At 51.8% G+C, this 25485-nt stretch overlaps 13 protein-coding genes across 13 annotated transcripts; 6 read left to right on the forward strand and 7 right to left on the reverse strand.

Moving 5' to 3' along the window:
• Positions 1-1578: 1578 nt before the first annotated feature.
• J4E93_005674 (uncharacterized protein) lies at positions 1579-2413 on the forward strand (the record flags this gene model as incomplete). The annotated part of the gene is made up of 2 exons (XM_049343594.1): positions 1579-1834; positions 1884-2413. 2 exons carry the CDS (start codon positions 1579-1581, stop codon positions 2411-2413), a joined length of 786 nt encoding a protein of 261 aa, XP_049198827.1.
• A 1517-nt stretch (positions 2414-3930) lies between these two features.
• Positions 3931-5597, forward strand: J4E93_005675 (uncharacterized protein; the record flags this gene model as incomplete). Its single annotated transcript, XM_049343595.1, has 4 exons — positions 3931-4122; positions 4176-4501; positions 4556-4677; positions 4774-5597. 4 exons carry the CDS (start codon positions 3931-3933, stop codon positions 5595-5597), a joined length of 1464 nt encoding a protein of 487 aa, XP_049198828.1.
• A 580-nt stretch (positions 5598-6177) lies between these two features.
• On the forward strand, positions 6178-6987 carry J4E93_005676 (uncharacterized protein; the record flags this gene model as incomplete). Its single annotated transcript, XM_049343596.1, has 1 exon — positions 6178-6987. One exon carries the CDS (start codon positions 6178-6180, stop codon positions 6985-6987), a length of 810 nt encoding a protein of 269 aa, XP_049198829.1.
• Positions 6988-7316: 329 nt separating this feature from the next.
• Positions 7317-8060, forward strand: J4E93_005677 (uncharacterized protein; the record flags this gene model as incomplete). Its single annotated transcript, XM_049343597.1, has 2 exons — positions 7317-7471; positions 7706-8060. The coding sequence occupies 2 exons, from the start codon at positions 7317-7319 to the stop codon at positions 8058-8060; spliced, it is 510 nt and encodes a 169-aa protein (XP_049198830.1).
• Positions 8061-8146: 86 nt separating this feature from the next.
• On the reverse strand, positions 8147-9291 carry J4E93_005678 (uncharacterized protein; the record flags this gene model as incomplete). The annotated part of the gene is made up of 3 exons (XM_049343598.1): positions 8147-8224; positions 8280-8785; positions 8808-9291. 3 exons carry the CDS (start codon positions 9289-9291, stop codon positions 8147-8149), a joined length of 1068 nt encoding a protein of 355 aa, XP_049198831.1.
• A 1762-nt stretch (positions 9292-11053) lies between these two features.
• On the reverse strand, positions 11054-11955 carry J4E93_005679 (uncharacterized protein; the record flags this gene model as incomplete). The annotated part of the gene is made up of 2 exons (XM_049343599.1): positions 11054-11568; positions 11622-11955. 2 exons carry the CDS (start codon positions 11953-11955, stop codon positions 11054-11056), a joined length of 849 nt encoding a protein of 282 aa, XP_049198832.1.
• Positions 11956-12203: 248 nt separating this feature from the next.
• On the reverse strand, positions 12204-13533 carry J4E93_005680 (uncharacterized protein; the record flags this gene model as incomplete). The annotated part of the gene is made up of 2 exons (XM_049343600.1): positions 12204-12525; positions 12575-13533. The coding sequence occupies 2 exons, from the start codon at positions 13531-13533 to the stop codon at positions 12204-12206; spliced, it is 1281 nt and encodes a 426-aa protein (XP_049198833.1).
• A 2960-nt stretch (positions 13534-16493) lies between these two features.
• Positions 16494-17192, forward strand: J4E93_005681 (uncharacterized protein; the record flags this gene model as incomplete). Its single annotated transcript, XM_049343601.1, has 1 exon — positions 16494-17192. The coding sequence occupies one exon, from the start codon at positions 16494-16496 to the stop codon at positions 17190-17192; it is 699 nt and encodes a 232-aa protein (XP_049198834.1).
• Positions 17193-17443: 251 nt separating this feature from the next.
• On the reverse strand, positions 17444-18046 carry J4E93_005682 (uncharacterized protein; the record flags this gene model as incomplete). Its single annotated transcript, XM_049343602.1, has 1 exon — positions 17444-18046. One exon carries the CDS (start codon positions 18044-18046, stop codon positions 17444-17446), a length of 603 nt encoding a protein of 200 aa, XP_049198835.1.
• Positions 18047-18460: 414 nt separating this feature from the next.
• Positions 18461-19111, reverse strand: J4E93_005683 (uncharacterized protein; the record flags this gene model as incomplete). Its single annotated transcript, XM_049343603.1, has 2 exons — positions 18461-18809; positions 18882-19111. 2 exons carry the CDS (start codon positions 19109-19111, stop codon positions 18461-18463), a joined length of 579 nt encoding a protein of 192 aa, XP_049198836.1.
• Positions 19112-19526: 415 nt separating this feature from the next.
• J4E93_005684 (uncharacterized protein) lies at positions 19527-20774 on the reverse strand (the record flags this gene model as incomplete). Its single annotated transcript, XM_049343604.1, has 3 exons — positions 19527-20493; positions 20553-20694; positions 20744-20774. The coding sequence occupies 3 exons, from the start codon at positions 20772-20774 to the stop codon at positions 19527-19529; spliced, it is 1140 nt and encodes a 379-aa protein (XP_049198837.1).
• An 835-nt stretch (positions 20775-21609) lies between these two features.
• On the forward strand, positions 21610-22680 carry J4E93_005685 (uncharacterized protein; the record flags this gene model as incomplete). The annotated part of the gene is made up of 1 exon (XM_049343605.1): positions 21610-22680. One exon carries the CDS (start codon positions 21610-21612, stop codon positions 22678-22680), a length of 1071 nt encoding a protein of 356 aa, XP_049198838.1.
• Positions 22681-23067: 387 nt separating this feature from the next.
• J4E93_005686 (uncharacterized protein) lies at positions 23068-25221 on the reverse strand (the record flags this gene model as incomplete). The annotated part of the gene is made up of 1 exon (XM_049343606.1): positions 23068-25221. One exon carries the CDS (start codon positions 25219-25221, stop codon positions 23068-23070), a length of 2154 nt encoding a protein of 717 aa, XP_049198839.1.
• Positions 25222-25485: the final 264 nt, after the last annotated feature.

Raw genomic sequence — 25485 nt, forward strand, 5'->3', positions numbered from 1 at the left:
TGCTGAATGTTTAGGTGATGCATGAGTAGGTGATGCATGAGTAGGTGTTGCATGTTTAGGTGATGCATGAGTAGGTGTTGGATGGAAAGGTGATGCATAAGTAGGTGTTGGATGGAAAGGTGATGCATGAGTAGGTGTTGGATAGAAAGGTGATGCATGAGTAGGTGTTGGATGGAAAGGTGATGCATGAGTAGGTGGTGGATGGAAAGGTGATGCATGAGTAGGTGGTGCATGGAAAGGTGGCGCATGAGTATGGGTTGAGTGGTGAGATGATCCATGGTGCGTGCACCTGTTGCAACGTACAGTGGCTACTTTGGACCTTCGATTTTCGTTGAACTTATGGCACGCGGCAGTACCGCCACAGCAGATCCAGCCGCGAGTCAAGTCGTGAGCGGCCTTGCGCAGGTCTTCTTCTTGTTTGTGCTTGAGGGCATTAGACTGGATCGTGGAATTCTTGCCTACATAATGGTCAGCAAGATGTAGCAATACATGCGTCGTTCTGTTGATCACGCACCTGGGCTCGAAGAGGGCTGCCGGCCACTTTTGGTTCCTGTTCTACTACTGGGGTTAGTTCCAACCATGTTGAGGTGATGATGGGTTCAAGTTACTGGCCGTCTCTAAGTTTCTAGGGATGTCATTTATAATCTGAAGTGGGCTCGTTTGCTACCAGAGCATATGATGTTGACTATTGAGATCATGTGCTGGAAGGCTGACATGGAATGACATATTCTCTGACTTGTCATTCTGCCTGTCTATTACCAGTTGTCGTGTTCGCGTGTCAAGATTCACATGAACAGTAGGCCTAAGTGTCGTTGCTATCGATGAAGTGCTGGTGCCGACACTCATACGTGATCAATCCTACTGGATGATTTCATATGATCGTCAGAGAGAAGGCTCGCTCTGCGTCGTGACAGTACCCGGAGGGAATCTTCATGAGTTGTGTGTTGAGATTGCTTTCATATCGAAAACGGTATAGCCTCTGCTACTGTAAATCTGCATCTCCAACAACGTCATACGTTTTTGATATGCTACCGTCGCATGGATCGTTTTACCCCAATAAACAGCGTGTGTGAACTACATAAGTTGCAGACGTTGCACGAATGGCCGTTTATATGTAAAACGATAGACCTGCAATGGCTTATCCTATTCTGCTAAATGCAACCATCGTTGCTTGTAGTTATCAGACCATCTGATACCTGAACAGTCGTCTAGCTACAAGTATACGAAGTAGACCATCAAGAGGTTTCGCACTCGTTGTATAGTGTGATGTTCCAATCTCGAAGTACGACTCGAGCGCGTGAGTTGGCTAGCTGCTCATGTTCCGTAGCCGCCGTGAAACATTACATGTGAGCATAGCCCCGTAGCACAGCATGACCGTCCTGATCGACAGAACGCTGCCTACTTATTGACTGCTGCGCACAATCTATACAGCTTACTCCGACTCTTCACTGAAGATACCTGTTAGCACTACCCATACTCGAAATGTCCGGTGAAAAGATGAAGGACCCAGAGAAGAAAGCAGCTTCTTCTGCCGCGTGGCGCAATCATCCAATTGGCTACCCCAGGCTATCGGAACGTATGGGCCTTAAGCCAGAGACTCTCATCTTTCGGAAGTTTGTTGCGCTCAACGCGCGCATGCTCTTGTACATGCAAGCAGAGCTCGCTATTCTCGAAAGTAATCTCCAAGACACAGAAAGAAAGGATAGAGCGAATGCGAAAGGCAACAAACATCGGTACGCGACAAGCTACCTGAAACTGTTACAGAGCCCGAAAGATGGGGATTCATACCAGCTCGAGCTGCTCGCCAACATATCCACCAAATTGGAGAAGTATAGTGAGTTCATCATCCGATAGAGACCCTGATATATATACGCCTTGAAAAGCTGACGGTCCTGGAGATCAGGCGTTGTTGCAGCAGCACAGACTGTTTCAGATACCCGAACCAGACCGATTCGACCTGAACGATATCTACCGCCTACTACAAAGTGAGGACATGGAGAGTGGAGAGCTGGGGGGTCTCGACGCTTTATTCTGGGGTCATCCTGACGATCCCGAGAACTATGCACCCGATCTTGTCGGTGTCTGTCCCCGCGAGCCTGCCGATCCGTTCTCTCGTTGGGTGTCAGAGAATGCCATTCTTCTCTTTAAGTGCGGTCTCGGACGATTGAAGAAGACCGACAAGTATCACGGACGCCGGGTCTATTATGATACAACAGTACTGAGGGTCACGTCGTGGATAACGTGCATACTAGCATCGCTGCTGCCAATTGCGTCAATCCTGATACTGTTACATCTGGACACTTTGAGTGTGAAGTTATGGGTGATCGGCGCTTTCAACGTATTGCTGAGTGTCTGCTTGAGGACACTGACTGAGGCCAAACGCGCTGAGGTGTTCGCTGTGACTGCCGCGTAAGTGTTGAACTGTTGTTGATGACACGGGCTGACAGACTCAGATTTGCTGCCGTACAGGTGGTCTTTGTCGCAACCGATCGCAACACATCTGCCAGCTAGCCGTGTTTGAAGCAAACATGGCGTCAACATCGATCTGGGTCTACAGGAGTACTGTAGGTGGATAGCCGAAGGCGATGCCCGTGATCCGAGACGGAAAATTGCTACTAAGGTTCTCAAACTACTACGTGGGCAGATTCCGCATCAGTAGACATTCCTTTATTAGTCTGTAAGCTCTAGTTACTCGTATATCATCATTCGCATTGCTTGATAGCGCGATGTATGCGACAGGTCGAACTCGTTTCCGGAGTAGACGATGAACCATCAGGAAGGTTAATGCGACAGCTGCTCTAGGACAAGCACGATCGAAACTTGCTGTGGAGCTCCCGGAGCCTCACAAGTCAATCGAATCATAATCGTGTCTGGGAAAATTCCGGGTATGCTGATGTGTGGTCTCCGTGGATGCAGGCAATGAGGCAGTGACTGATGAAAGGCATTTCAGTCGATTGCGAGCAAAGCATCTCCACATCCGGTGCTTCCACGCCAAGGCGCTAGTGACGCTAAGCCCCCGCGTCTTCCATCTCATCTCGCGCGAACGCCAACCGCGTCCTTGTCCTCAATCTAGGATCATTGCACGGCACATACGCAAGCGTTTTTGTACCTGAACACAGCTGGGCTCGGTTGCACAAGGACTCGGAACGAAAACATGTCACACCCCGTTCGTGTCTCGACCCAATGCTGACTATCTCGCTTACATGCCACACTCACCACGACGCGATGCACTAGAGCTGTCATTTTATAGTCGCGCCGATGACATGCACCCCAGATGAGCGTTTTGGAATCCATCCACATGGCTAAGAGCCTCAAGACCGACCCAAGACCAACCCCGCAATCTGGCCAACCCGCCGTTGCACGCCCAGACAAGCTGAGCACTGACGTTCTCGGTGTCATTACTGGATGACTGATCTGCACTCATGCCTCACCACGAGCATCATTGGACAGCCCCAGGTTTGGCATCTCGGCATGACAGCGGTGTCGCAAAGCTGGCGACGTTGGCACTTCGGGGGTAATATGGCGCAAGGAGCAGTATCCCATCGTGGAGGTTCCTCCTTGTCCAAGGCTTCTTCACTTCGTGCTCGGGTCTTCTGATGACTTGGTTGGATCTCATCAGACCCTGTTACTCGTCTACCCGCTCCGTTTGAGTCCATACTAGACGTGCCTAAGGATCAATAGGCTATCTCTCCGCTATGTGATCGATCAGATGGAACACACGGCATGCCCAGCCACGACGTCCCGAGCTCTTGGGAAGCCACGCCCTGGCTGGAGTCCGGAACTTGCCTCGGTCTCCATCTTCGTCATTCCTGTATAAGTGGATGAGTGATAAGATAAGTAATCCACAGCTGTTCTTGTCCCTGCGACGATCCTCTCCTATCCTCTTGTTCTTTTTCTACAGTGCAGACATCTCTGCATCTTCCGTTCATAATGAACAGCGACGACGAGTATAAGCAGGACACCGTTCACAAGGAAGCGATTAGTCCAACGGCTACGGACAACAATGTCACCGACTATGCTTACGATCAAGTTGAGGAGAAGAGGCTGATCCGCAAGGTCGATTGGAGGCTGCTTCCTATCTTGGGTGCCCTGTATTCCATTGCGCTCATAGATCGCACAAATGTTAGTTCAGATACATCCCTTTTGCGTCTAGGATAAACGCTCACAAGTGACAGATCTCCAATGCTCGAGTTGCTGGAATGGGTCCGGATCTCAACCTACAGATCGGAGATCGATACACTATCGTCTTGGTTCTATTCTTTCCAACGTACTTCCTGCTTGAACTTCCATCCAATATCGTCCTTCGCAAAATTGGCAGCGCCAATTGGCTAGCTTTCATCGCCGTATCATGGGGTGCTGTTATGATCGGTCAGGGCTTCGTCGAAAGCTGGATCTCACTTGCCATATGCCGCGTTTTACTTGGAGCGTTCGAAGCCGGGTTCTTCCCCGGATGTGTATACCTCATTACCTGCTGGTACCGCCGCTATGAAACACAGAAAAGGTATGTGACTTTCATCAAATCAAATGCATGGTAGCAATGGCTTACGGCGTACAGACTAGGTGGCTTCTACCTCTTTTCCGTCGGCATTGGTGGCCTCGCAAACATCCTTGCATATGGTCTCATGCAGATGGAAGGTGTTGGCGGTCTCCGCGGCTGGAGATGGATCTTCATCATAGGTAAGACTGCACCACCACCCATGTGTATCTGGATCACCTCTTCACGTTGGGCATCACATCGATTCAAGGTTCAAGTCATACTAACATTCAATATAGAGGGCATCCTGACCTGTGTTGTCGCGATCGCGGCCTGGTTCATCATTCTGGACTTTCCCGACAAAGCTGAGAGGAAAGGTTTCCTCACTTCCGCGGAAGCTGCTGTCATCATGCAGCGTATCGAAGACGACCGAGGCGACTCGATAGCGGATCCTTTAACCTGGGCCAAGTTCTGTTACCACTTGAAAGACCTCAAGCTATGGGCGTACGCCACGTTGTTCATGTCGACTACTATGCCAGCCTATGCTTTCAGTTATTTCCTCCCGGTCATCCTTCTCGGCATGGGCTATTCTCCTGGTCAGGCGAACGCTCTATCCGCACCACCTAGTCTGTTTGCGATGTTCACAGCCTTCGGTTTCGCATGGCTAGGAGACAAATACCGCCTTCGTGCTCCTGTCATCGCTGCACAATCGATCCTCGCCATCATCGGTCTCATGATCGTAGCATATGCTAGAAACAACGGGGCAAGGTACTTTGGCTCATTCCTCGGAGTATGCGGCTGCCAGGGTAACGTCCCGGCAATTCTCGCGTACCAAAGCAACAACATCCGTGGCCAAAGTAAGCGGTCTGTCGGAAGCGCTCTCCAGATCGGTTTCGGTGCAATCGGCGGTATTCTTGCGTCAACGACTTTCGTTCAAGAAGAAGCTCCAACATACATTACGGGTCTCTGGGTAACGACTGGTCTTCAAATCTACATCCTGCTAGTGTTGTGCTGCACTACGACATACTTCTTGAGGAAGAACAAGATAGTAGACCGGCAGAGGGCTAATGGAGAGCCGATGGATGAGAACGAAGGCCAAGCTGGGTTCAGGTATACCATATAAGCAACGGGAGAGGATGGAGGCTTGGGGGAACGTTCTCTGCGCAATGCGTCTTGTGGTCGACGTCCTCTACGGTTCGTCCCAGTAATGTCAATGCAATGCTAGTTCTTGATGAAGCCTTCACGAAAATACAAAATCCAAGTTTCGGTCCTTGCTCGCAAGGGCAATAATCCTGAAAAGACGGTGGGATGAAAATAGAACCTTACCGTATGCGGAATAGCGCGACACGGTGATGACGTTTACCGCCGGACCCCTTCGCGTCGCAGGTGATGCCCATCCATCTGTTTCAGACCAAGATAGCAACGCCTCAGTCAGCGACGCAACATGCGTCAGCTACTGCTAGTCGCCCTACAGCCTCGTCATTCGCACATTTTCTCTTTACTTTTTTGACTTCCAAGACTTCGATACCCAACTTTGTATAGCTCCTAGTAATTGTAGTCGCTAATCGTTACGTTCACCATCATTCGCAGCCGGTCTCGAAAACACCACGAATCTTCTATCTTTAGCCTTACTAGACGGGAAACCGAGGATTCCATTACCAAGAGCCTGATCTCCTACGCGTCCACGAAATCGCGCCTTCACGATGAGCGCAAAACACAACCTCCACGTCGCGCATCATCTCCCAAGCCACATCTCCCCCGCCTCGGTCGTCGCCGCGCTGCATGACCACGACACGACCCTCACACTCCAAGCCCTTAGCTGTGGCTACGAGACAGCCCCCAACACCGCCGAAGCGACCCTCAAAGATACATACTGGTATCCGCCCGACCAATACCCCGTCGCAACATACCACGTCAGCGAGTGTATAACCTGGTTTCCGGGCATCGGGCAGTACGGGAAGAAATACATTACCTTCCCGGTTTGTTACCAGAACACGAGGCAGGGCATAAAGACGCGCGCGGATGCGGCGGCGGGCGTGATACTCAGGGCCGAATACAGGGTAGTTGCAAACGGCGAACTGGGCAGCGAGGTTGAGGGCGAGGGCATGGGCGTCGGAGACGCGCAGTTCGTGCTCGTAGAAGACGTAGAAGTCACCTGCGCATGGTGGCTTATGCCCTTCGTGAAGGGCAAGATGGAAGAAGGACACCGGGACCTTTGTAGGATGGTCATTGAAAAGGTAGAGAAGATGGTAAGCGAGGGGTGGGAAGGCCATGATCCTGTAGCATTTGGTCTACGTGGTGTGGCGAGCCGACATGACAGCAGGATAGAGGGTATGGAGGATGTGAATACAGGGTTTGCGCAGGAAACGAGGGAACACTATGCGAAGCCACAACCCGTGGTGTTTGGGCAGACACATCAAGATGTACCACGATATGCGGATGCGGATGCGATGGAGGAGCAGCGGCCGCACATACCTGCCGGGCCATTACCGGAGAAGGTTACCTACGGATAACTTTTGCTCGCAGGCTACAGCTCGTGGGGTAGCAATGAACGCACGTAGAAACGGTAGACCACTCCACCAAGAGTGAAAGTACGGTACGACCCTGTGGTTCGACAGAGGGCAATAGTAATGACGGGAAGCGAAAGGCAATCAACGCGTGATTGCATCACACAACCTGTAACTAATGAAACCACATGGACTTCTCCCGACCCTCCCATCACCAACTTCACAAAGAGATGACGCTCTCGACTTCTCAACTACTCTTACGCCTCGCACTCGCGCTTCTTCTGCCCCTCTGGGCTCGTTCGACGACCCAGGATGAGGTGTGGGCAGTCTTTCTCATGACGACCCTGCTTGCGATATTGGCGTATCAAACACGCTTTGCTATCGACTTTGGTCTCGCTAAAGATACCATGATAGCGGTGTACGGAACATTCATCGCGAGCTATGTTGCCGACTACTACTTTGTCGGTCCATGGACGCGATTAGCCATGGCGTATGTTTTCTCCTGGGATGCGCTGCAGTACATCTCACCTTTCACCGAGCATTATGTAAGATAGATCTCTTCCCCGCCATAACGTCGATATCTAATGAGAACACAGATTCGTGTCCGAGAAGCACACCAGAAGCCTTTACGATCATCGCCAATCCTGAGCCTGCCCCTGGTCATGGCTACTATATTGACGATATACCTCGGTGTGTGTGGCAACCTCAATACACAGGGCCCGAGATGGCGCGCCCTGGGTATCTGTCTCATGACGGTCTGCGCTACCGGTGATGCTCTTCAGCACTGTGCTATTGGCGTACGACATATGGTATCCTGTTATTATGTTGTACCGCACCTCGACATCGCGGATACACCCGGACCGGTCGAGCCGGAACTGGAACAAGACGATACTATTCTTTCGACTGAAGAGAAGAGTATCTCTGTCTTGGCCTCCATGTCTGAGGACGAGAAGTACAAGTACTGGGCAGAAGGGGCGCTTGTACCTCTGGGGTATTGCGATTGGGAACTACTGATGGCGCAGGTGATATCAGAGATACCGACGATGCAGGGTCGGCCAAGTACGAGGAGGAGAGGTTAGGGTTGGAAGAAAATATTTGGATGATATGGGAGTTCTGTTCAACGCTTACAGACCAAGAAAACAAATATTCATTGCAGGCAAACGATCTACAAGGGCATGATTTCTGGCTTCGGTCCCACAGGCACAATCTTCGCCTTCGTAGCGTTTGAGTAGCCATCCTTGTACTTGGAACACGTTAGCCATCTTGTGCCGAGTCTTTTACTTTGACTGTTCACTTACCGCTTGAAAGTCAACCGTCTTCTTGAACGCACCGAAGTTAGTCGTTTCGCTCTCGTCCCAGTACAGCCTGCGTACCCAGTCGTGCAGCCGCGGATACTCATAGCGAATCATCTTGAGGTTGCATTTGAAGATTGTGAAGTACGCAACATCGAATCTGATGATAGTAGTATACAGCCTGATGTCTGCTTCGGTGATGTGGTCGCCGAACAAGTATGGACCATGGCCTGGCTGACCAAGGTGTTCTTCCAGGCGATCGAGAGATTTGAACAAGGGGTATACGTGCTCTTCGTATGCCTCCTGTGACTGAGCAAACCCAGTCTTGTACACACCGTTGTTGATGGTATCGTAAACCCACTCACTCATGGCATCGATGTCCTTGCGTAAATGCTCCGGCAAGATGGCCTTGTCGCCTTTGCTGGATTCTCGGAGCTGCTCGGGAATGAACGCATCAAACTCGGTGTAGAACATACGGGTGATTTCGCTGGACTCGTTGTTCACAATTGTCTCTGTGAGCAAGTTAGCGCACACTATTCTCAAAATCGCAGTCACAAGACTCGCCTTTCTTCTTGTCCCAAAGCGTCGGGACGAGGTACCGCCCTTCGTATTCCGGGTTCGCCCTTTCGTACAGCTGCCTCAAGTTCGTATAGCCATACAACGGCTCTTGCTCGAACCCAGGCTTTCCAGACATGCCCCACCCTTTCTTGTCATGCACAAGCGATAGATCCCATACGATCAATTGGATAATGTCTTCGAGTCCTTTCAAGCTACGCACTAGGTTCGTGCGATGTGCCCAAGGGCAACCCATGTGAATGTAAAGCGCATATCGATCCTTTTCCGCTGGGAACTCTGAATTAGGATCAGAAGAGATGAAATTGCGAAACGCAGAGGGTTTGCGACGGAACTGGCCGTCTTTCTCAGCGAAACCGTTGGTGGCGGCCTTGGAGATGTTAGCAGACAGGGCTAGCCTAGTGCGAGCATGGCCACTATAATGACATCGCATTCGGATAGGCATTCTAGCTTACCGGTTCTGACATTTTCTGTACTTTAACTGTAGAGATGCTTGATGCGTCTCACGATCTGGTTATAGAAGACATCCGGTTGCCATCAACGATGACGTGAGCTGACGGCACGGGAATGACAGGCGGACTTTAGCCTGGCGGATGGTCCGCGACTTCTTTACATCCTTTTACCTTGCTCCCTAGTCATCATTCCCACACAACACACACGTCGCATAGTCTTTGGAGACAACATTCCTAAATGCGATGCCTTTTGTAGCCGAAGGAGCTCTCTGCATCGACCCCTGACGCCCGCAGTCCCTGGAATGGTAAGGGGTCACTAGGCAGCAGGCTACTTACCTTGGTAGCGTCGCCACTACTTGCAAGCCAGTCCGAGTGTCGTGCAGCGCGCTCTAGAATAAATACCATAGGTCTGCAAGCATTTCGGTACCTTTTGTTCAACTCCAAACAATTTTCCATTGACAGCGCTTGGCCGTCGTCAAAGCATCGCAAGATGGGCTCACCGCGGAATTCCCCCGTACCAGAAGCCTGCATCTCAAGCGCTCCAATGTCCGACTTACTATCCAACTCTCAGCCAGAGGACCACCAGATCTCAATAATAAGCACCCCGAGCGGACAGGATGAAAATATAGAACGGTGCACATTCCTCGACCTCCCAGCAGAAATTCGAAACCACATCTACGGCTACATCGTCGGCAAATTCGAGCGAAGAATCATAGATCATTGCGGGAAAGAACGATGCGTAACGACCGTCAAAGGCGTCTTTGCCCAGCTACCGAAAACAATTCGTGGTCTCCTCAATACCTGCAAGACGATATGGCTGGAGCTTCTCTCGCTACTATTCGGATCATATACTTGGACTGCTGATCTCCTGTTACGAACCTCCCCACCTGGGAAGATTCTCACACGTTCAAATGGGAGCTGGCTCCGAGAACCGAGTACACTCTTTCATCCAACGTCCAACAACATCCGCCGCGTCAATTTTCGAATCAAAGACACCGTTCCACATCCAGGGTCTTCGCCAAAGCTCCTTTTGCAATACACGATCTTGATACGTCTGAGCGAGCGCACCAGTGCTGATGCTTTCACTGCTCGGGCCTCGGGGTTCGTAACGGGCGTAGGTGGAGAGAACCGTTATAATTTTCAAGCAGACAAGGGTAAAGCCCTGGAGCAGGTATTGGAGCAGAGCATTAATAGCGCACTACAGGAGGTGGTCCAGACGAAACTGGAATCGAGGCAAAGTAGCAGTTGCTTCACTGTTGAGGAATGGCAGGGGCTTGTATTGAAGCTCAAAGAGGCGTACATGGCGTGGATTGACGAGGAGCAAAAATTAAACTGAAGTTCAGCTAAGGTGTCGCCATACAAGCAAGTAGAGGATTACAGAAATCATGTCGTTGTAACATAAGCAACCAGGAAGGTCTTGTCACGTTCAAACTTCACGATAGATAAGCTTCCAAAAAGCGGCTCATCTATTGCCTACCTTCAGGCTTAGCTCTCTAATGATATAGAACCTTCAAACGCATATCGCCTACCTCCAAGCTGTACTATAAGAAAGAATAAAAGAAGCAAAAATACAGTGTCTTAGTTGAAAATTGGTGAGCGCATCATCTTGCGCAAAGCATCTCGATAACATACTGTTGGGTGCGAATACAACTTCCTACAACCCATGAACGAGTGTTTGGCCGACAAAAATGACCTGTATAGCCGCGAAACTAAGCTCAAAGTCAGATCACATACAGTTTGAACATCTACTAGAACTTACACTGCTGTTATCGCGAAGACGTCGGTCCTTCTCGCCTCCGTGAACCATCTCAAACAGAGCGACACAATGCCGTTGAACACAGCAATGGCGGCGAGACGATGTACCAGCGAGGGTATGTTGACAAGCGCGATGATCGACATGACCGGGAGGATGGAAGCGATGAAGCAGGTCAACCAAAACGTGATTGCTGAGATCGTGTCGTCACGATAGAAATACATGGGCTTTTCGCTTTCCTTTCCTGGGTATAGCTTCTTGAAGAACAAAAAGACGTGTACCAGTCGATCGGAGAGCATAGTCGTGAACGTGTCGGTGCGCTCTCGTGGGCATAGAGCAATCAAGCCATCGTCTGCGTGAGCAGTGGGATCATTGTATTTACCCCAGATATTTCTGTCCGGACCAACCAACGGCAATTCCATTTCCGGGCTGCGAATGAAGCCCTGGATGTCTTTGAGATCGAAGTAGTCCGGAGGCTCAAGCTTGTAGATCTCTGCCTGATAGTACAATGTCTCGTCTGTGCTGATGAGTATCGCCAATCTTGGTGTCTTTATGAACATGGGTACTCACTGTACTCCCTAAGCTTCTCTCGAATCTTGAGGATGAGACTCAGTTGCGATGCGTCGACACCATCCCTTTCCTCTGCTGAAACTTCAAGCCAGAACCAGTCGCTAGCATACCGGGCTTTCTCCCCTTCATCGCTGGCGTGGTCTGCGACTTCCATATCTCGTAATTCCTCTTCCAAGTATGTTAGTTCCGCCTGCATGTATAGCAAGTTCTTCGCGTTTAGTGCACCAAAGCTACGGAAGATGGCGCTCTCAGGTCGTATGCCCATTGACCGGGCAAGCTTGGGGTAGCCTTTAACATAGCCTTGGAGTAACTTGGATTCTGATGTGTCAGTCATGGTGAAGAGAGAAATGGAGTGGAGGAGGAGGATAATTGATGCGAATGCTGGGGTTCTACAACACCTCTCGCGGCGTCTTTATATACCCCCAAGGGGTCGTTCGCGCAGTTGAATGATTCATAAGGATTGAATCTTTGGTACAATCACACAGGCGAGGTGACATGTAGCTCTAAATCAATACGGAGCGACTGCCGACAGCCACCAAACTCAACCTTGAATTCCCCAAACATCATCGGTGACATGCATCATCAGCCCAGCAAGGGCTTCACACCGGCTTCCAGCTTCTCAACATACGTACCGCAGAGATTGCCATCTCTCCAAACACCGCGAATGTTCAACGTCGCGTCAATGTCTTCAAGTGGGTTTCCTTCAACCAGCAACATGTCGGCGTTGAGTCCTTCCGCCAGACAACCGCGATCGGTGAATTGGAAACGTTTGGCGACCAGGCTCGTGGCCGAGCGCAGAGCCTCCGCAGGTGACATGCCGATCTTGTGTACGAAGACGTTCAATTCTTGGTGCATTGACAGACCGAATGCCGTTCCTACTGCGGGTCCTGCTGAATCACTGCCGCTACAGTCCGTTAGTGACTTGGTCAATAGCATACACACAATTCACTTACCAGAGGATATCAATACCCGCTTCTCTCAGCTTCTTCACGCCCTCGTATGCGTATTCCACTTTACCGTTCTCAGCAGCGAATCCCATGCACTTACACATGTTACCCACGCGATCGTCGTTGATCAGCCCTTTGATCCGGGGGTCATGGGCAAACTGATGCTGCAGCTCTTTGCCCTCAGTTGTCAGACTACCGATTGCAGCAAGTGTAGGATTGACCCATGCGTTATTTTTCTTATACGCATCTATCAGCTCCTGAGTGGGTGGCTGATCGCAGAACGTATGTGTGAGGCCATTAACACCCGCGTTCAGAACATCGAGAGTGTCTCGCAGGGAGAGAGCGTGTGCAACGGTCAGGTAACCTCGCTTCTTAGCTTCCGTGATGATGGTTCTTTGTAGTTCGACTGAGGGATAGCTGAACTCGCGTCCCATGCTGGTCCCACTCTCGTGCATGAGTTTGATGTAGTCTGGTTGCATCTCTTTCTTAGTCCATTCGAGGTATTCCACCACGCTGCTTTGATCCGTCAACTTGGGCCACTTTGCAATAGCCGCCGCTGTCTCCGGGCTCTTGTCGTGGGCCGTAATTACGGGTATCGGCCACCCGCTCTCGATAGTAGCGGCCTGACCTGCCGTCTTGTACGAAGCAGTATCTGGCTCCAAAGTCTGCTTCTTCAGTTTCTGCACGTTCTCAAGCTCGTTGTGCATTTCGCAAACGGTAGTCACGCCAAAGCGCAACGCTTGGGGTAGGGCTTCGGGATCAGCCCTGTCGGCGTGGATGTGGCAGTCGATCAAGCCAGGGAGAAGCGTGTGGCCCGGTTTCGAATATGTCTTTACTGGTTCGAGCGGCGCATCGCTGATGGGTCCGACACTCTTGATCTTGCCATCAAGTACGTGGACATATCCTTCGTCGATAGTCTCTTCACCAGTGAAAATGCGAATGTCACGAAGGAGGAAAGTCGTCATGGTGCTGTATGCTTCGATGGTAGGACTGTATCTTGTCGCAATGCTTTGTTGCTCGACGGTCTTTGCAGGCGTGATAGACGATACTTGCTTGGTGCGAATTTTATGTCGATAGAGGACGCAGGGACGAAACTACATGTCCCTTGTAAATCCCACACATTGCTTTTGTAGAAGATTACATCTAGCTCACTTTGCTGCAGATGGGGGCCAGCGGTACGGGCTCGTTGCATTAGCGTCCGGCTACGACCCGCAAACTACGGATGGAAAGGGCGTCAAGTCCGTGAGGCCAGTATCGTATTGCGAGTATGCTATATCGCAGGAGTGAGATTTTACCGGCATGTCTGGCACTGGACGGACGTGATCGCTTTGTCGTCATTAGTAAGTATCGCGGTCTCCCCATTCGGTCAGCGTCGTGGAGAGCCGAAGCCGATTCACCGCTGCCGACCATGCGCCATGGGGAAGGGGAGGTAACAAGGACATGTGTGAAGTTAGATGGTTTTTCCGGGGGCGTCGCGTTGGTGCGATAATGCCCCTCATTCAGCGATTGTGACATGCATGAGAAACCGCATCACTCCTTCAGATCGATCCACAAATGCCAAGACGCTAGCGACCAGTCGCGTTCATCCTCATCGTCGCTTCCTCCACTCGACACTCCGTCTTCATATCATGACTTCGTGACCTTCACGACAGTTCGGCCGTTATAAACGAAGAGCCGCATTCAAACAATTTCAAACGTACAACGGTTTGGCACTTCTAATCAGTTAGCTGTGAGTATTTATTACCTTCCTCACCCCGTGTACTGTATGAGGTGCATGAAGAATGGAGTACAAGGTCTTCAACTTCTTTTTGAAGTTTAGATGTCACAGTAGCCTGGAGATGTGAACGCATGTACACCACGATCTCAAGGAGACGACGTGGCCATTGCGAGTGACATATTCAAGGTATAAAACCATATCCTAGGCTACTCAACTCTGAATCCTCACGCTCTCACCACATAACAACAGTACGACCACCTGCTACTCTAAGAAACTAAAGCCATGTTTCCCTACAGGCAGTCGGGGTATACCTATAACATTACGTTCTCACAACAAGTACCTTTTCCAGTGTCTTATGTTGTACAGCCAGAGAACCCGCAGCTGGCCCTCGTTCCACAATTGGCAGTTGTTCCACAACAACAAGTAGTCAACCGACGACAGACACGGGTCCACTACACCGGCTACGATAGAACTCTCACTGACTCCCAATTCTGTCGTTGCGCACAACCAGAAACCCACGGCGATGCGTACTCACATCCTGAAGTTAACAACCACGCACAATACGACGGTGTACACATCCTAGATCTCCAAGGCCAGGAGATACAGAGAGAAGAGTATATCCAGCGATGCATGGATATCTTAGGCAAAGACTTCGTCAACTCGAACCACGAACTAAGAACTGTGCGTGCGCAGGTCATGCACCCTGAAAGTATGCGAGTGCAGGATGGCCAGAGGGAGACTGCGAGACGAGCAGCAGAGATTGGAGTTCTCAGGAAAGGGCTACCGCACGATGTCGTTTGGTACGGGCCGGTGAACCCCAAAGGATGCCATATTCACCCGCCACCTGAGCAATGCGAAGAAAGTTTCATCGGGGCAACTGGAAGTTGGAATCCGGTAACTGGGCGCGCGGTGAACGGACTAACAATGACCGAGCGTGAGGCAGATTGGGGGCAGCGTGGGTACGGTCGTCAGGGTTTTAGTCGACGTGGATATCGTTGAAGTGGTTGGCTGTATAGTTAGTTGTAAATTGAATCTGAGACGGATCGTCAGCATATTTAGAATTGCCAGTTGTGCCTGGACTAGCAAGTGCATCCGTATAACGATCGGCTCCTCCAGGGGAAACCGCAACCAATGTTGCGGTCGGCTTTCAAGGAGGCTCTGAGAATACCTGTCATGTCGGTCTGGATCCCCGTGGTAGGCGTGCATTCGGGTCGAACTGGTACTGTATTCCTTCGTTGCGTGCCCATAACCCGAGAACTCAGAGTGATTGACGATGTATTCGTTGTTTCCCAGAACCATGACAGCTCGCGTCACGATGATGGACCCACGTCACGGGCCGAGTGAAGAGCGAACGACTGCGACGCGTAACGAACGGAAGCAAAGCCGCTGTCCGCCAAGCCCCCCACCAACGCGACGGAGCGTGTCTCTAGTTCGTCATGACTCCGGCATCGCAGTCTCCATCACGACTCTCATTTCTCTCCATTCAAGCCCTGTCTGGCTTCGATGCTGCACACTCGTTTTGTAGCTACCAACCATGGTGGTCCTAGTTGATCTGGGAGACGATGAACTGCCCAATTTAGAGACGCCCCATCCTTCTTCCGGCCGGTTCAACGTCTTGCCGCCGCGTCGCTCCCTTGCTGCAGACGACGTGACGACAGCAGCCGAGAGGCCGAACCCAAATATCAATGGATTCAGCGCGGCACTTAGCTGTTATCCGTACGCTCCAGCCATAGCATGGACTTGATTCCGCGCTCTGATGTATGCTAATCATATTAACTATGCAGGATAGTCAGTCAGCTCGCTGCTCAACTCGACCTGAATACGCTCCACGACCTTTCACGAACTTGCAGGCAATTTCGCGCCAATCTGCTCGAATATCGCAGCCAGCTGGTCAAACATACGCTTCATTGCGAGAATGAAGACGATGACCTCAGTGAGAAGCTTGGTTCGCGACTGCAGGAGGGGCGAAATGTCTTGGAGAGCCGCATGACGACTGGTCGCGTTGGCAAATGCGCCCGCGATATGGTGGGCGACTGTCAACGGTGTGGGACAGTCGTATGCCGGGTACGACATTCAGATGCCAACGAAAGGGCCCAGGGCTGACAGGTCTCGCAGAACTGTACGATGAAGCCACCACCAACGCCCACGCTCAGAGCTCGCCATCGCCGGCTATGCCGAACGTGCACCAAAGCGCCCCTCACACTGCTCATGGCTGTGCAGAAGCAGCGCTCCTCGTCGACGTCCCCTTCGCCACCTGGGTCACCAGAGACACATCCAGTGCTTTTCGATGGCGACAACCCGCGAGCCTTTACGGCGCCAGCTTTCGAGCGTACACCCTGCAACTGCGACAACGTAGTCTGGCTCTGCGCGCCATGTGGCAAAGACCTGCGAAACGCCGACACCACATACGTGCGCGGTTGGAGCTGGCGCACCATGTACAGCCACATGCACGGCGGCGTAGGCATCGGCCTCGGCGAGGGTAACGAAGGCGTAGAATGCGGACGAGGCTCTGCATGCCTAGGCGCACACATCGTCGAGCACGAGACATGCGAGCAAAATCTCCTCGACACCATCGAGAAAGAGCGATCACAAACCCCCGAGTCGCCCGAACGCTGGAGGGGTTCTTCCTACCTTACACAGGAGATCGAAGGCATCGGGGGCGTGCTCAAGGTCAAACACAAGAAGCAGGTACGCGTTGGCGAATGCGTTAAGCTGTTTGAGGACGAAAAGAAGAAGTCGATTCAGTATCTTGAGCGAGAGGTCAAAGGCGAGCTGAGGAGTTGGTGCTCTTGGTGTGAGAGGGTTGTGCTGGGTAAGAAGGATAAGGCTGAGATTAATGGGGATAGACCCTCGTCGAGTGGCTCAAGCTCATCGTCTAGTAAACCAGTATTTTCGTATAGATACTGATTTGGACTGTTACATAGTCACGTAGTTTTGCTCAGCGATCATTGATGCATGCACTCATTCATCACGTTCATTGCGAAGGTACTTCACAGCGTTGAACGAGATATGAAATCCGATACCTGAGATACGATAAATCGATGTCGGATGCACCCACTGCGCACATGACGATCCTCGTGTTATGAACCCTACTTCGATGTACCCATCTATTTACACGTGTTTCTGCACATCTGCATCTAGTTCCGTTCTCCCTTCATCTATGGCTCTAGTGTCAGCGCATCCTCAAGGAACTTTACATTCCGTGTTAACTCTTCACACTCTGCCCGAGCATAATCAAGCTCACCCTGCAACCGGTCCCTGGCTCTTTCTGCTTCATCTAGGCTACCACTGTTGCCCTCGTTCTTCCCTTGCTTCTGCTTCTCCAGCTGTTTATACTTTTCCAACAAGTCTTGTAACTGCAACAACAGGCCGCTCTTCTCATTCTGCAACTCTGCCTTCTCTTTCATGAGCTTGTCCGGCGCAGGACGGCGATCTTCGTCCAAGACAGCTGCCAATGTGTCTCGACTCTGTTCGAGTGCCTCACGGAGCTTCGCATCGAGATTCTGATACGCTAGTCTCATACGCTCTTCTTGGTACGCCCCCTTCAGCCTTTTGATATCATGCTCCACCTTCGCTCGCGCATTTACTAGATTGTGAAGGTTGCGCTCTCGTCCAAAGGGTAATCTGGGGCCGTCGAACTGCGCGGCGAGCTGTGCGTACTTGTCGTACTCTGCGTAAAGCTCGGTGTAGTTCTGTAAGAGTTTGGCGTGCGTCCAGCTGGCAAGGGCTTTCTTGGGAGTGAAGCCGGAAGAAGGGTCCATCGTTTTTAGACTTCGCGTTTGGTGTAGCGAGAGTGTTGCGAAGGTGGGTATAAGGGGAGTGTATTGTGATTGTTTGCGCAAAAGCTTGCTTTGACAACATATTCTTGGATGGTCACACGTGGGCTTTCCTTCTGGCGATTTCAAGTCAAGCTGAGAATCAAAGGAAAATGCGAAACCGGATGAGTCAAGAGCGATCTTACTAGAACCAGAGGGGAATCAATATCGAAATGTGAATAGGATATCGCAGTCAGCGGTACCAAGAAGCCCGAACGAGCTCTTCGATACCTTTGCTGCCGATAACGTCAATATTGTGAAAACACTAAGCCTCAGAATGGTATACCACAAACGCCACGCTCTTATCCCAAACGCCGAACCTCCGCATACGTGCTATCACTTCGTGTTCTCCGCCCTCTTCTACCGTCTCGCGCGAACATTGAACGGACTCTCCTCCGCGGCCTTGAAAGAGTCAAACGCGAACAGGCTGACAAAGTACAGCGCTGCAAACCTGACCAGCGTATCGCTCAGTCCGCCATTACCAGTCAGCATCCTTTGTAGGCCGGCGAATGGGCTCTCGCCGACCGGCCGACTGGGTTCTGAAGCGGAACCAAGTGTGCGGCCTTTGGTCGAGAAGACAGCGGAGGCTGCACCGGGGCCAGAGGTATCGTTTGCGGCCTTACGGACGGCGGCTGTGAGGGCTGCGGGGTTGGCGCCGCGGATGGTTTCGACGACGGAGGTGGATTTGATGACGAGGAAGGTTGGCATACTAAAACGGGTCCATGTTAGTATAGTGATTCTTCAATCTAGCATGCAGGCGTGTCTCTCGGGGTTTACATACGCGCTGACGCCGTACTTCTTTGCAACTTCCTGTTGGCTATCCACGTCCACCTTGACGAATTGCATTTTGCCTGGCTTGGTTTCCTTCTCTGCCAAGCCCTGGAAGACTGGCGCGATTGCCTTGCATGGTCCGCACCAATCCGCGTAGAAGTCGACGATGGTGTATTTGGATTGCGACAGGAGTTGGGAGAAGTGCGAAGCGGAGGTTACGGGTATGATTTTGCCGGGCATCGTGGCTATTTTCGTGTGTATAGGCTCTTAGAGCGAGGTTATTCCTGAGTGATTGGCGAGGGAGAAAACGTAGGGCGGTTCGTGAAGTGGAGTTGCGTTGGTAGTGGGTGTTGCGGGGAGGACAGCTTGCGACAAGGATGCGCCACTTGGAGCTCAGGTGGATCGTGCGTCAGGAAACTAGCTGTGACGCGAAGTCAACGCGAACCTTGACAGTCACGACGGTGCCGATGAATTCACGCCTATTAAGATCATTGATTGAAGAGATTTATTAGAAGCCTACTATATCTTGCTCCAGCTATGTATGTGCTCTTTGTATATGTTCAGTCAGCTGTCACCTCACTGTCATTTCCTTCGCCTTCTCAGTCCTCAACACGCTCTCCTACTTGATCGCATGTTCGCTCGGAATACCATCGCGCTATGCAAGACCAGCAGTACCGGTGAACGGAGTGGACCGGCTTCTCGACTTCTTGGGGATGTATTCGAGCTCATCCTCGCTTGCGTCCACCTCTCGGATAGGGCGCTTCTTCGCTCGCGTCTTCTTGGCTTTGGGCTTGGGAACTGCTGCTGCATCTGTAGCTTTGACCGCATTGTCAACTCCTGCTTCCTCCATCTTGACACCGACGGTCGATCCATCCTCAATCGGCTCATGGGCATCAACCACTCCTCCAGCCTTGCTTGTGCTTGGTGCTTTCCCCGTCTCGGACGGCGGCGAGGGCGGATAGGCGACGTTCGGCTGTGCTCCCAGCTCGTGTTCCGGGTCTTCTGCCTTGACTTTGGTCTCTGCGGCCTCTGCGGCGTTGTCTTCTGCCTCTTCTTTGACCTTCTTCTTCTGGGCCTTGGCCTTCTTTGGTTTCGCGCGCGACTCGATATCGGGCGCTGGCGGCTTGACAATCTTGCCAGTCTCAAGTGTCTCGGTCACGACTTCCTCAAACTCTGTAGAAAGGGATTCACGGCCATCGAACATGTCTTCACTGGCTCGGCGAACCACTTCTTCCAAGTCGAACGCTGACATGCACTGCCAGTGCTTGTAGACCATGCTCTCGTGCTCGCCATCGAACGGGACGGATAGACCAAGCCTCAGCTCGCCTTTGGTGATCTTCACGTTCTTAGACAGGCAGTCGCTGCCACGGCAAGCGCATGCACGACCAGCAACGTCGACCTTGTAGAAGCTGACGTCAGTGTACTCTTTGGCGTATCGCTGAGCGTCCTTGGCCAGGTCTTCTCGGATGCCCTTGAAGTTCTTGTCGACCGGCTGACCCTCGAAGGCTAGCCTTACTTGCTCTTGGCTCTCTGGGCTGAGTCGATCGTAGCCGGGTGCCTTTGTTGGGTCGTTGCCGGTAGTCTCCTTCAAGCCCGCGATCTGGTGCTTGGTCGCACAGCCCCTTGTTATGTCAGTATACACATGGTAGGCGCAGGAGGCTCCAGACGAGAGTAAACTTACCAGTGACGCCAGGCCATGTACCATCTAGCCTCTGGCTCAAACAGCGTGTGAGTACCGATACGTAGCTCTCCTTTCGCGATCTTGATTTGGCTGCGCTTGCAGGCGGCCTGACTACAGGTTGCGCGGCCAGTACTCGCCTGCTCTTGAAGTTGTTAGCCAAAAGTTTGAGAAAGGGATGCGGCAGAACATACCAAGACGCCATTTAGGGCCTTCGTCGTCCATGTTTGCGAATTTCGAGAGTTTTGTGGGATTTCGACAGGTGGTTCAGTGAATTGAGGCGACAAGAGGTGAGATGTGAGTGCAGCTGCCCGCGTTTCCAAGGTTGCGAGCAAGCACGTGCGGCTTGGCGGGGAAAGAGGAAGTCGCAGTGGTGCGGGTGATTGCGTCCAGTGATTTTGATGACCTCTTTCTCACTAGGTATACCTCTGTTACCTTCTTTTCACTTCCAGCATGGAGAAAAACTCTGAAAGGGCCTGGTGAGCGATGAGGAGCGCCGAGATAGTTGTGGTCTTGTTTGTGGCCGAAACAACCCAGGAGACAAGGAACAGGAAAGAACGAGATCACAGCGAACCTTCTTCCTCAGTTTCCGACAGCGGAACTACCACAAAACGCTCGCAGTATCGCTCACTGAGTGTTACCATTGTGGTCCATTTTTGACTATTGCACTGCTTTGCGTCCAATGAGCGGTCAGCAGAAAGGTCAGACACGACTTGCTCGCAATGCTTGAATGATGTATCTCAGCAAACTTGGTTCGTGCTGGCAGAAGTCTTAACATGATTCAAGCCTCATGTCTCCCATCCTGAGTTTGATGAAGTTCGATTGGGGATTGCGGGGAACAGCGGGGAAGTCCGTCTTCACTAGTCTACATCCGCTGACTCAGACAAAGCCCCTAGCTATCTCCACAACTCAATAGAACGCGTTAGTGATCAGATGCTTTTCCGAGAACCGTGACTCACTATTCCGCTCCTAGAATCATATAAGTTACGGGATAAGCAAACCAAGCACTTCTGCGTTCCTTCCCTACCTTGGCACCTCAACTTCAACATCCGATCTAAACATGACAGAACCTCAAGCAGACAAGAAGCTTTACGTCAACGCTGAAGATGCACGATCTTTCGTAGCCTCAATCCTAGTTGGCAATGGCGTCGCGCCTGAGAACGCAAGCATCATTGCCAAATGCCTCATAGCAGCCGACCTCCGCGGCGTCGACACCCACGGCATGAACAGAATCCCGTCATACATGGAGCGCGTCCGTCAAGGCGTTTTGAACAGTGCGGCAACACCGACGATCACCCAAGTAACGCCAGTAGTCACTCAAGTCGACGCCAACAATGGCTTCGGCTTTCTTGCTGCAGACGCCGGCATGGCTGCCTGCATCGAGTCCGCAAAGACATATGGTATTGGGATGGCGAGCATAAAGCATTCGAATCACTTTGGTATGAGTGCTTGGGTCGTACAGAAGGCGCTTGATGCCGATATGATGAGTCTGGTGTTTACCAATTCGAGCCCTGCGCTACCGGCTTGGGGTGGGAAGAGTAAGCTGCTAGGTGTCTCGCCGATAGCCTGCGGTGCGCCGGGGAAGGATCAACCGTTTGTGCTGGACATGGCGCCGTCCATTGCGGCCAGAGGAAAGATTTACAAGGCGAAGAGGAGGGGAGAGAAGATACCACTGGACTGGGCACTAGACAAAGACGGAAAGCCTACGGACGACCCGGAAGCAGCACTCGACGGCGGTGTTATGTTACCTATGGGTGGACCCAAAGGCTCGGGTCTGGCTGTCATGATGGATGTCTTTTCCGGCGTACTCTCCGGCTCAGCATTCGCAGGCGACGTTACGAATCCATACGACCCATCAAGACCATCAGACGTCGGCCACTTCCTCGTCGCGGTGAAACCGGATCTCTTCATGAGCTTGGATGACTTCAGGGAGAGGATGCAGATCTTGTATGATAGGGTTACTGGTGCGGAGAAGGCGGCGGGCGTAGAGAGGATCTACTTTCCGGGTGAGCTCGAGCAGTTGCAACAGCAGGAAAGAGAGAAGACAGGCATTCCGTTGGTGCAGGCGGAAGTTGATGCGCTAAATGCGGAGGCAGAGAAGGTCGGTGCTAAGCCTTTAGTTGTCAAGTGAGCGCGAAGACGATGTACAATACATTCTGTTGCACCATATGTTGCACGACATTAAAGAATCGAGTAAATGCAACACCTAGGGCGGGCCGAGGTGGCAGGCGGTTGTTTTATCAGCTAATCACCACGTACAAGAAAAGAGCTAGACAGGTCTGCAGCCTACATCAAGATGATAACATGCAAGATAGGCGACCCAACATCAACGTAGGCTCTAGAGGTTCGATTTTCCTTCGAAGGAGGTGCTACGAAACTCTACCCACGCCGTTGGCATGATCATTTCCTTGTATCATTCTCGCTTCCGATATCACCTTAGTCGTCATATCCGATGTCTCCATCTTCTTCGACTCACGTCCACATACCGACCAGGTGCCTCGTACTAATGATCATGCGACTAGATCAACCTGTCATGATCGTCCATCCATTCGCCAAACCCTTCTTCATCCTTGTCGTCTGGTTCGTCTGAGAATGCGCGTCCGTCCCAAGTCGCACTGTAATCAATGCTAAGAAGACGATTCTGCCGCCTAGTATTTGCGGGAACTGATACGTTTTCTTGCGGATCGCTGAGTCCGGCATCGGGGGATGAGGTAGTAGAAGAGGTGGTGTCGTGAGAGTCGTTGTGGTCTTCGTGGTCGTTGTCCTCTTCCTCATCATTATCCCCCAGGTTCGCATCGCCTTCATACACTATGAATCCCCGCCGACGGGTCATATACTCCAGAGCTGACTCTCCCGTCGTGGCAGGCTGAGTTGCTGTATCTCGGTGAGCTGAGTTCTCTTCTGTCTCGTTTAGGGCATCGCCATCAGCTCGATTTTGCTGGAGTTCCGGCTCAAGATTTCGCTCTTCTTCAGCTTCAGAGTCGTCGCTGGACACAACCCACGTATCATCAGATTCTGAGGACGACACTGATGCCGGTTGAACTGGTCGTACCGGTCTACGCTGCTCGCTGAACTGAATACGGCATTCCGGGCAAAGGTTGCTATTAGAAGACGTCCCGTTGAGCCATTCGAAGATGCAGTTGTAGTGGAACAGATGTCCGCACGAATTGAGCTTCATAGTCCCCCCATCACTGGTACTGTGGGAATGACTTTCCATGCAGACCGTACAGCATTGGTCCTCGGGAACTGCCGTTGTGGTAGCCGCAAGATCAATGAGATCGAGAGGAGGGCCGTAAGGTTCGACGTCGGCGGTATCATCGAAGGCGGGATCCAGGTTCTCGTCTTCCTCATCGTCCGTATCGGCTATGTCAGAATCTTCATCCTCTTCATAGAAGCGATGGCCACGCCCTGTGGACGAAAACCGCGGTCCCCGGCTGCGCAGTATAGCTTCCACGTCCATTTTGTCGGAGAAGTTTGATACATGGAAGTCGCTTGGATATGTATAGAAATTATAGATGTCATCTGGCGCGATGTTCAAAACGCCTTCTGTGTTGATCTCATACTCTTGACACCGCCTTTCGACGATGACAGCCACGTTGGCACCCGGTATCCAGGGTCTAGGATCGGAGTATGGAAGCCTCATTTCTTGCACAGCCCAGAGAAACATGTAGATTTCCAGAACTGGTGGATCGGACTTCCAAGTGCGGCTCAGATCGTATGCCTTCTTCCATATAGCGTCCCAAAGCCTAATGAAGTCGATGTTCTTTAGTCCATTTCGAACATGATATGGCATCAGTGCTTGGGGATCTTGGCATTCCACAGAGTAGATATACTTCGTCCGCGCTTCCTCTAGGCCCATCGCGTACCACTTGTATGCCGGTTGCTGGTTAAACGCACGACCATCGTACTCCAAAGATCTTTTGAAGAGGACGGCAACGTTCAAAGTTTGCTGAATGACCATGTCCAGTATACCCACAATACCGCTAGAGTTACCCGGTTCGCGGGTGAAGACCTCCATTACCGACCACAGTACGCCTCCGGGGCCGAAAAGTTTGTGGGGATGATCGAGAGCAGGAGTCGACTCCGCTAGACCGTAGACCGGCCCGCAGGTTGCGACAGCCGTCAAATTTGCCTCCGCAGTATCTTTCTCCTCCGTCGAGAGCGATTCCTCGGACAGACTGAGGGTGGCGCAGTCAACCAGCCACTTCGGTCCCCTTTCGACTTTGGTGTACCCTCGCCCCAGATCTATCACAACGTCGTATGGATTGCCACCGAAGACATCTTGTCGAACATGTGAGTCTAGCTCGAACCAGATGCGGACTGGGTCTTGCTTGGCCATCAGCTGTGCCACTTGCAGTGATTCCGGGTCGGAATAGCGAAAGGCTTCGGGATCGCGAAGCCACTGCAAAGTTTGAATCCATGGGGCATGGATGTACTGTTGGTACTCTGTTGATGGCAGCGCATCCGGATACTTCTCTTGACATTCGTAAACGCGCTGGAGAACCCTAGCAAATACATCGAGAATTCGATCCGTGTGAGTATAAGAGTGGCGAAATGGCCGAAGCGCTTGGTCGAGTGAGGTCAGCTTGACTGGCAGGTCCTTAGTTATCGTACGCGCATTCGAGGGCGTCATTTCTGACCGTCGGGGCGGTCGAGATCCGGTGTCGTCCATCGCGTGTGTGGGACAAACAGGAAAGACTGACCGCGTTGTGAAATCGTTGGGCAATTACCTGGTGAGCTCGGATCCACTTTGCGGTGTTCCACGTGAGAGACGCGCTCACACTCGTTCAAGGGAAAAAGTGGGCCCCCGCTTCTAACCTATTTGATCCTCCTGCTACTCTTCTGAGAACCTATCAATCATCCGCGCATATGTCGCTGCATCCTCCAAGCCCACCCATCCCTCTCCCTCGGCCTTGCCATCTACGAACGCAAAAAG

The sequence above is a fragment of the Alternaria ventricosa genome, assembly GCF_023758065.1.
Source record: "Alternaria ventricosa strain BMP 2768 chromosome Unknown scaffold_9, whole genome shotgun sequence".
Classification (NCBI taxonomy): domain Eukaryota; kingdom Fungi; phylum Ascomycota; class Dothideomycetes; order Pleosporales; family Pleosporaceae; genus Alternaria; species Alternaria ventricosa.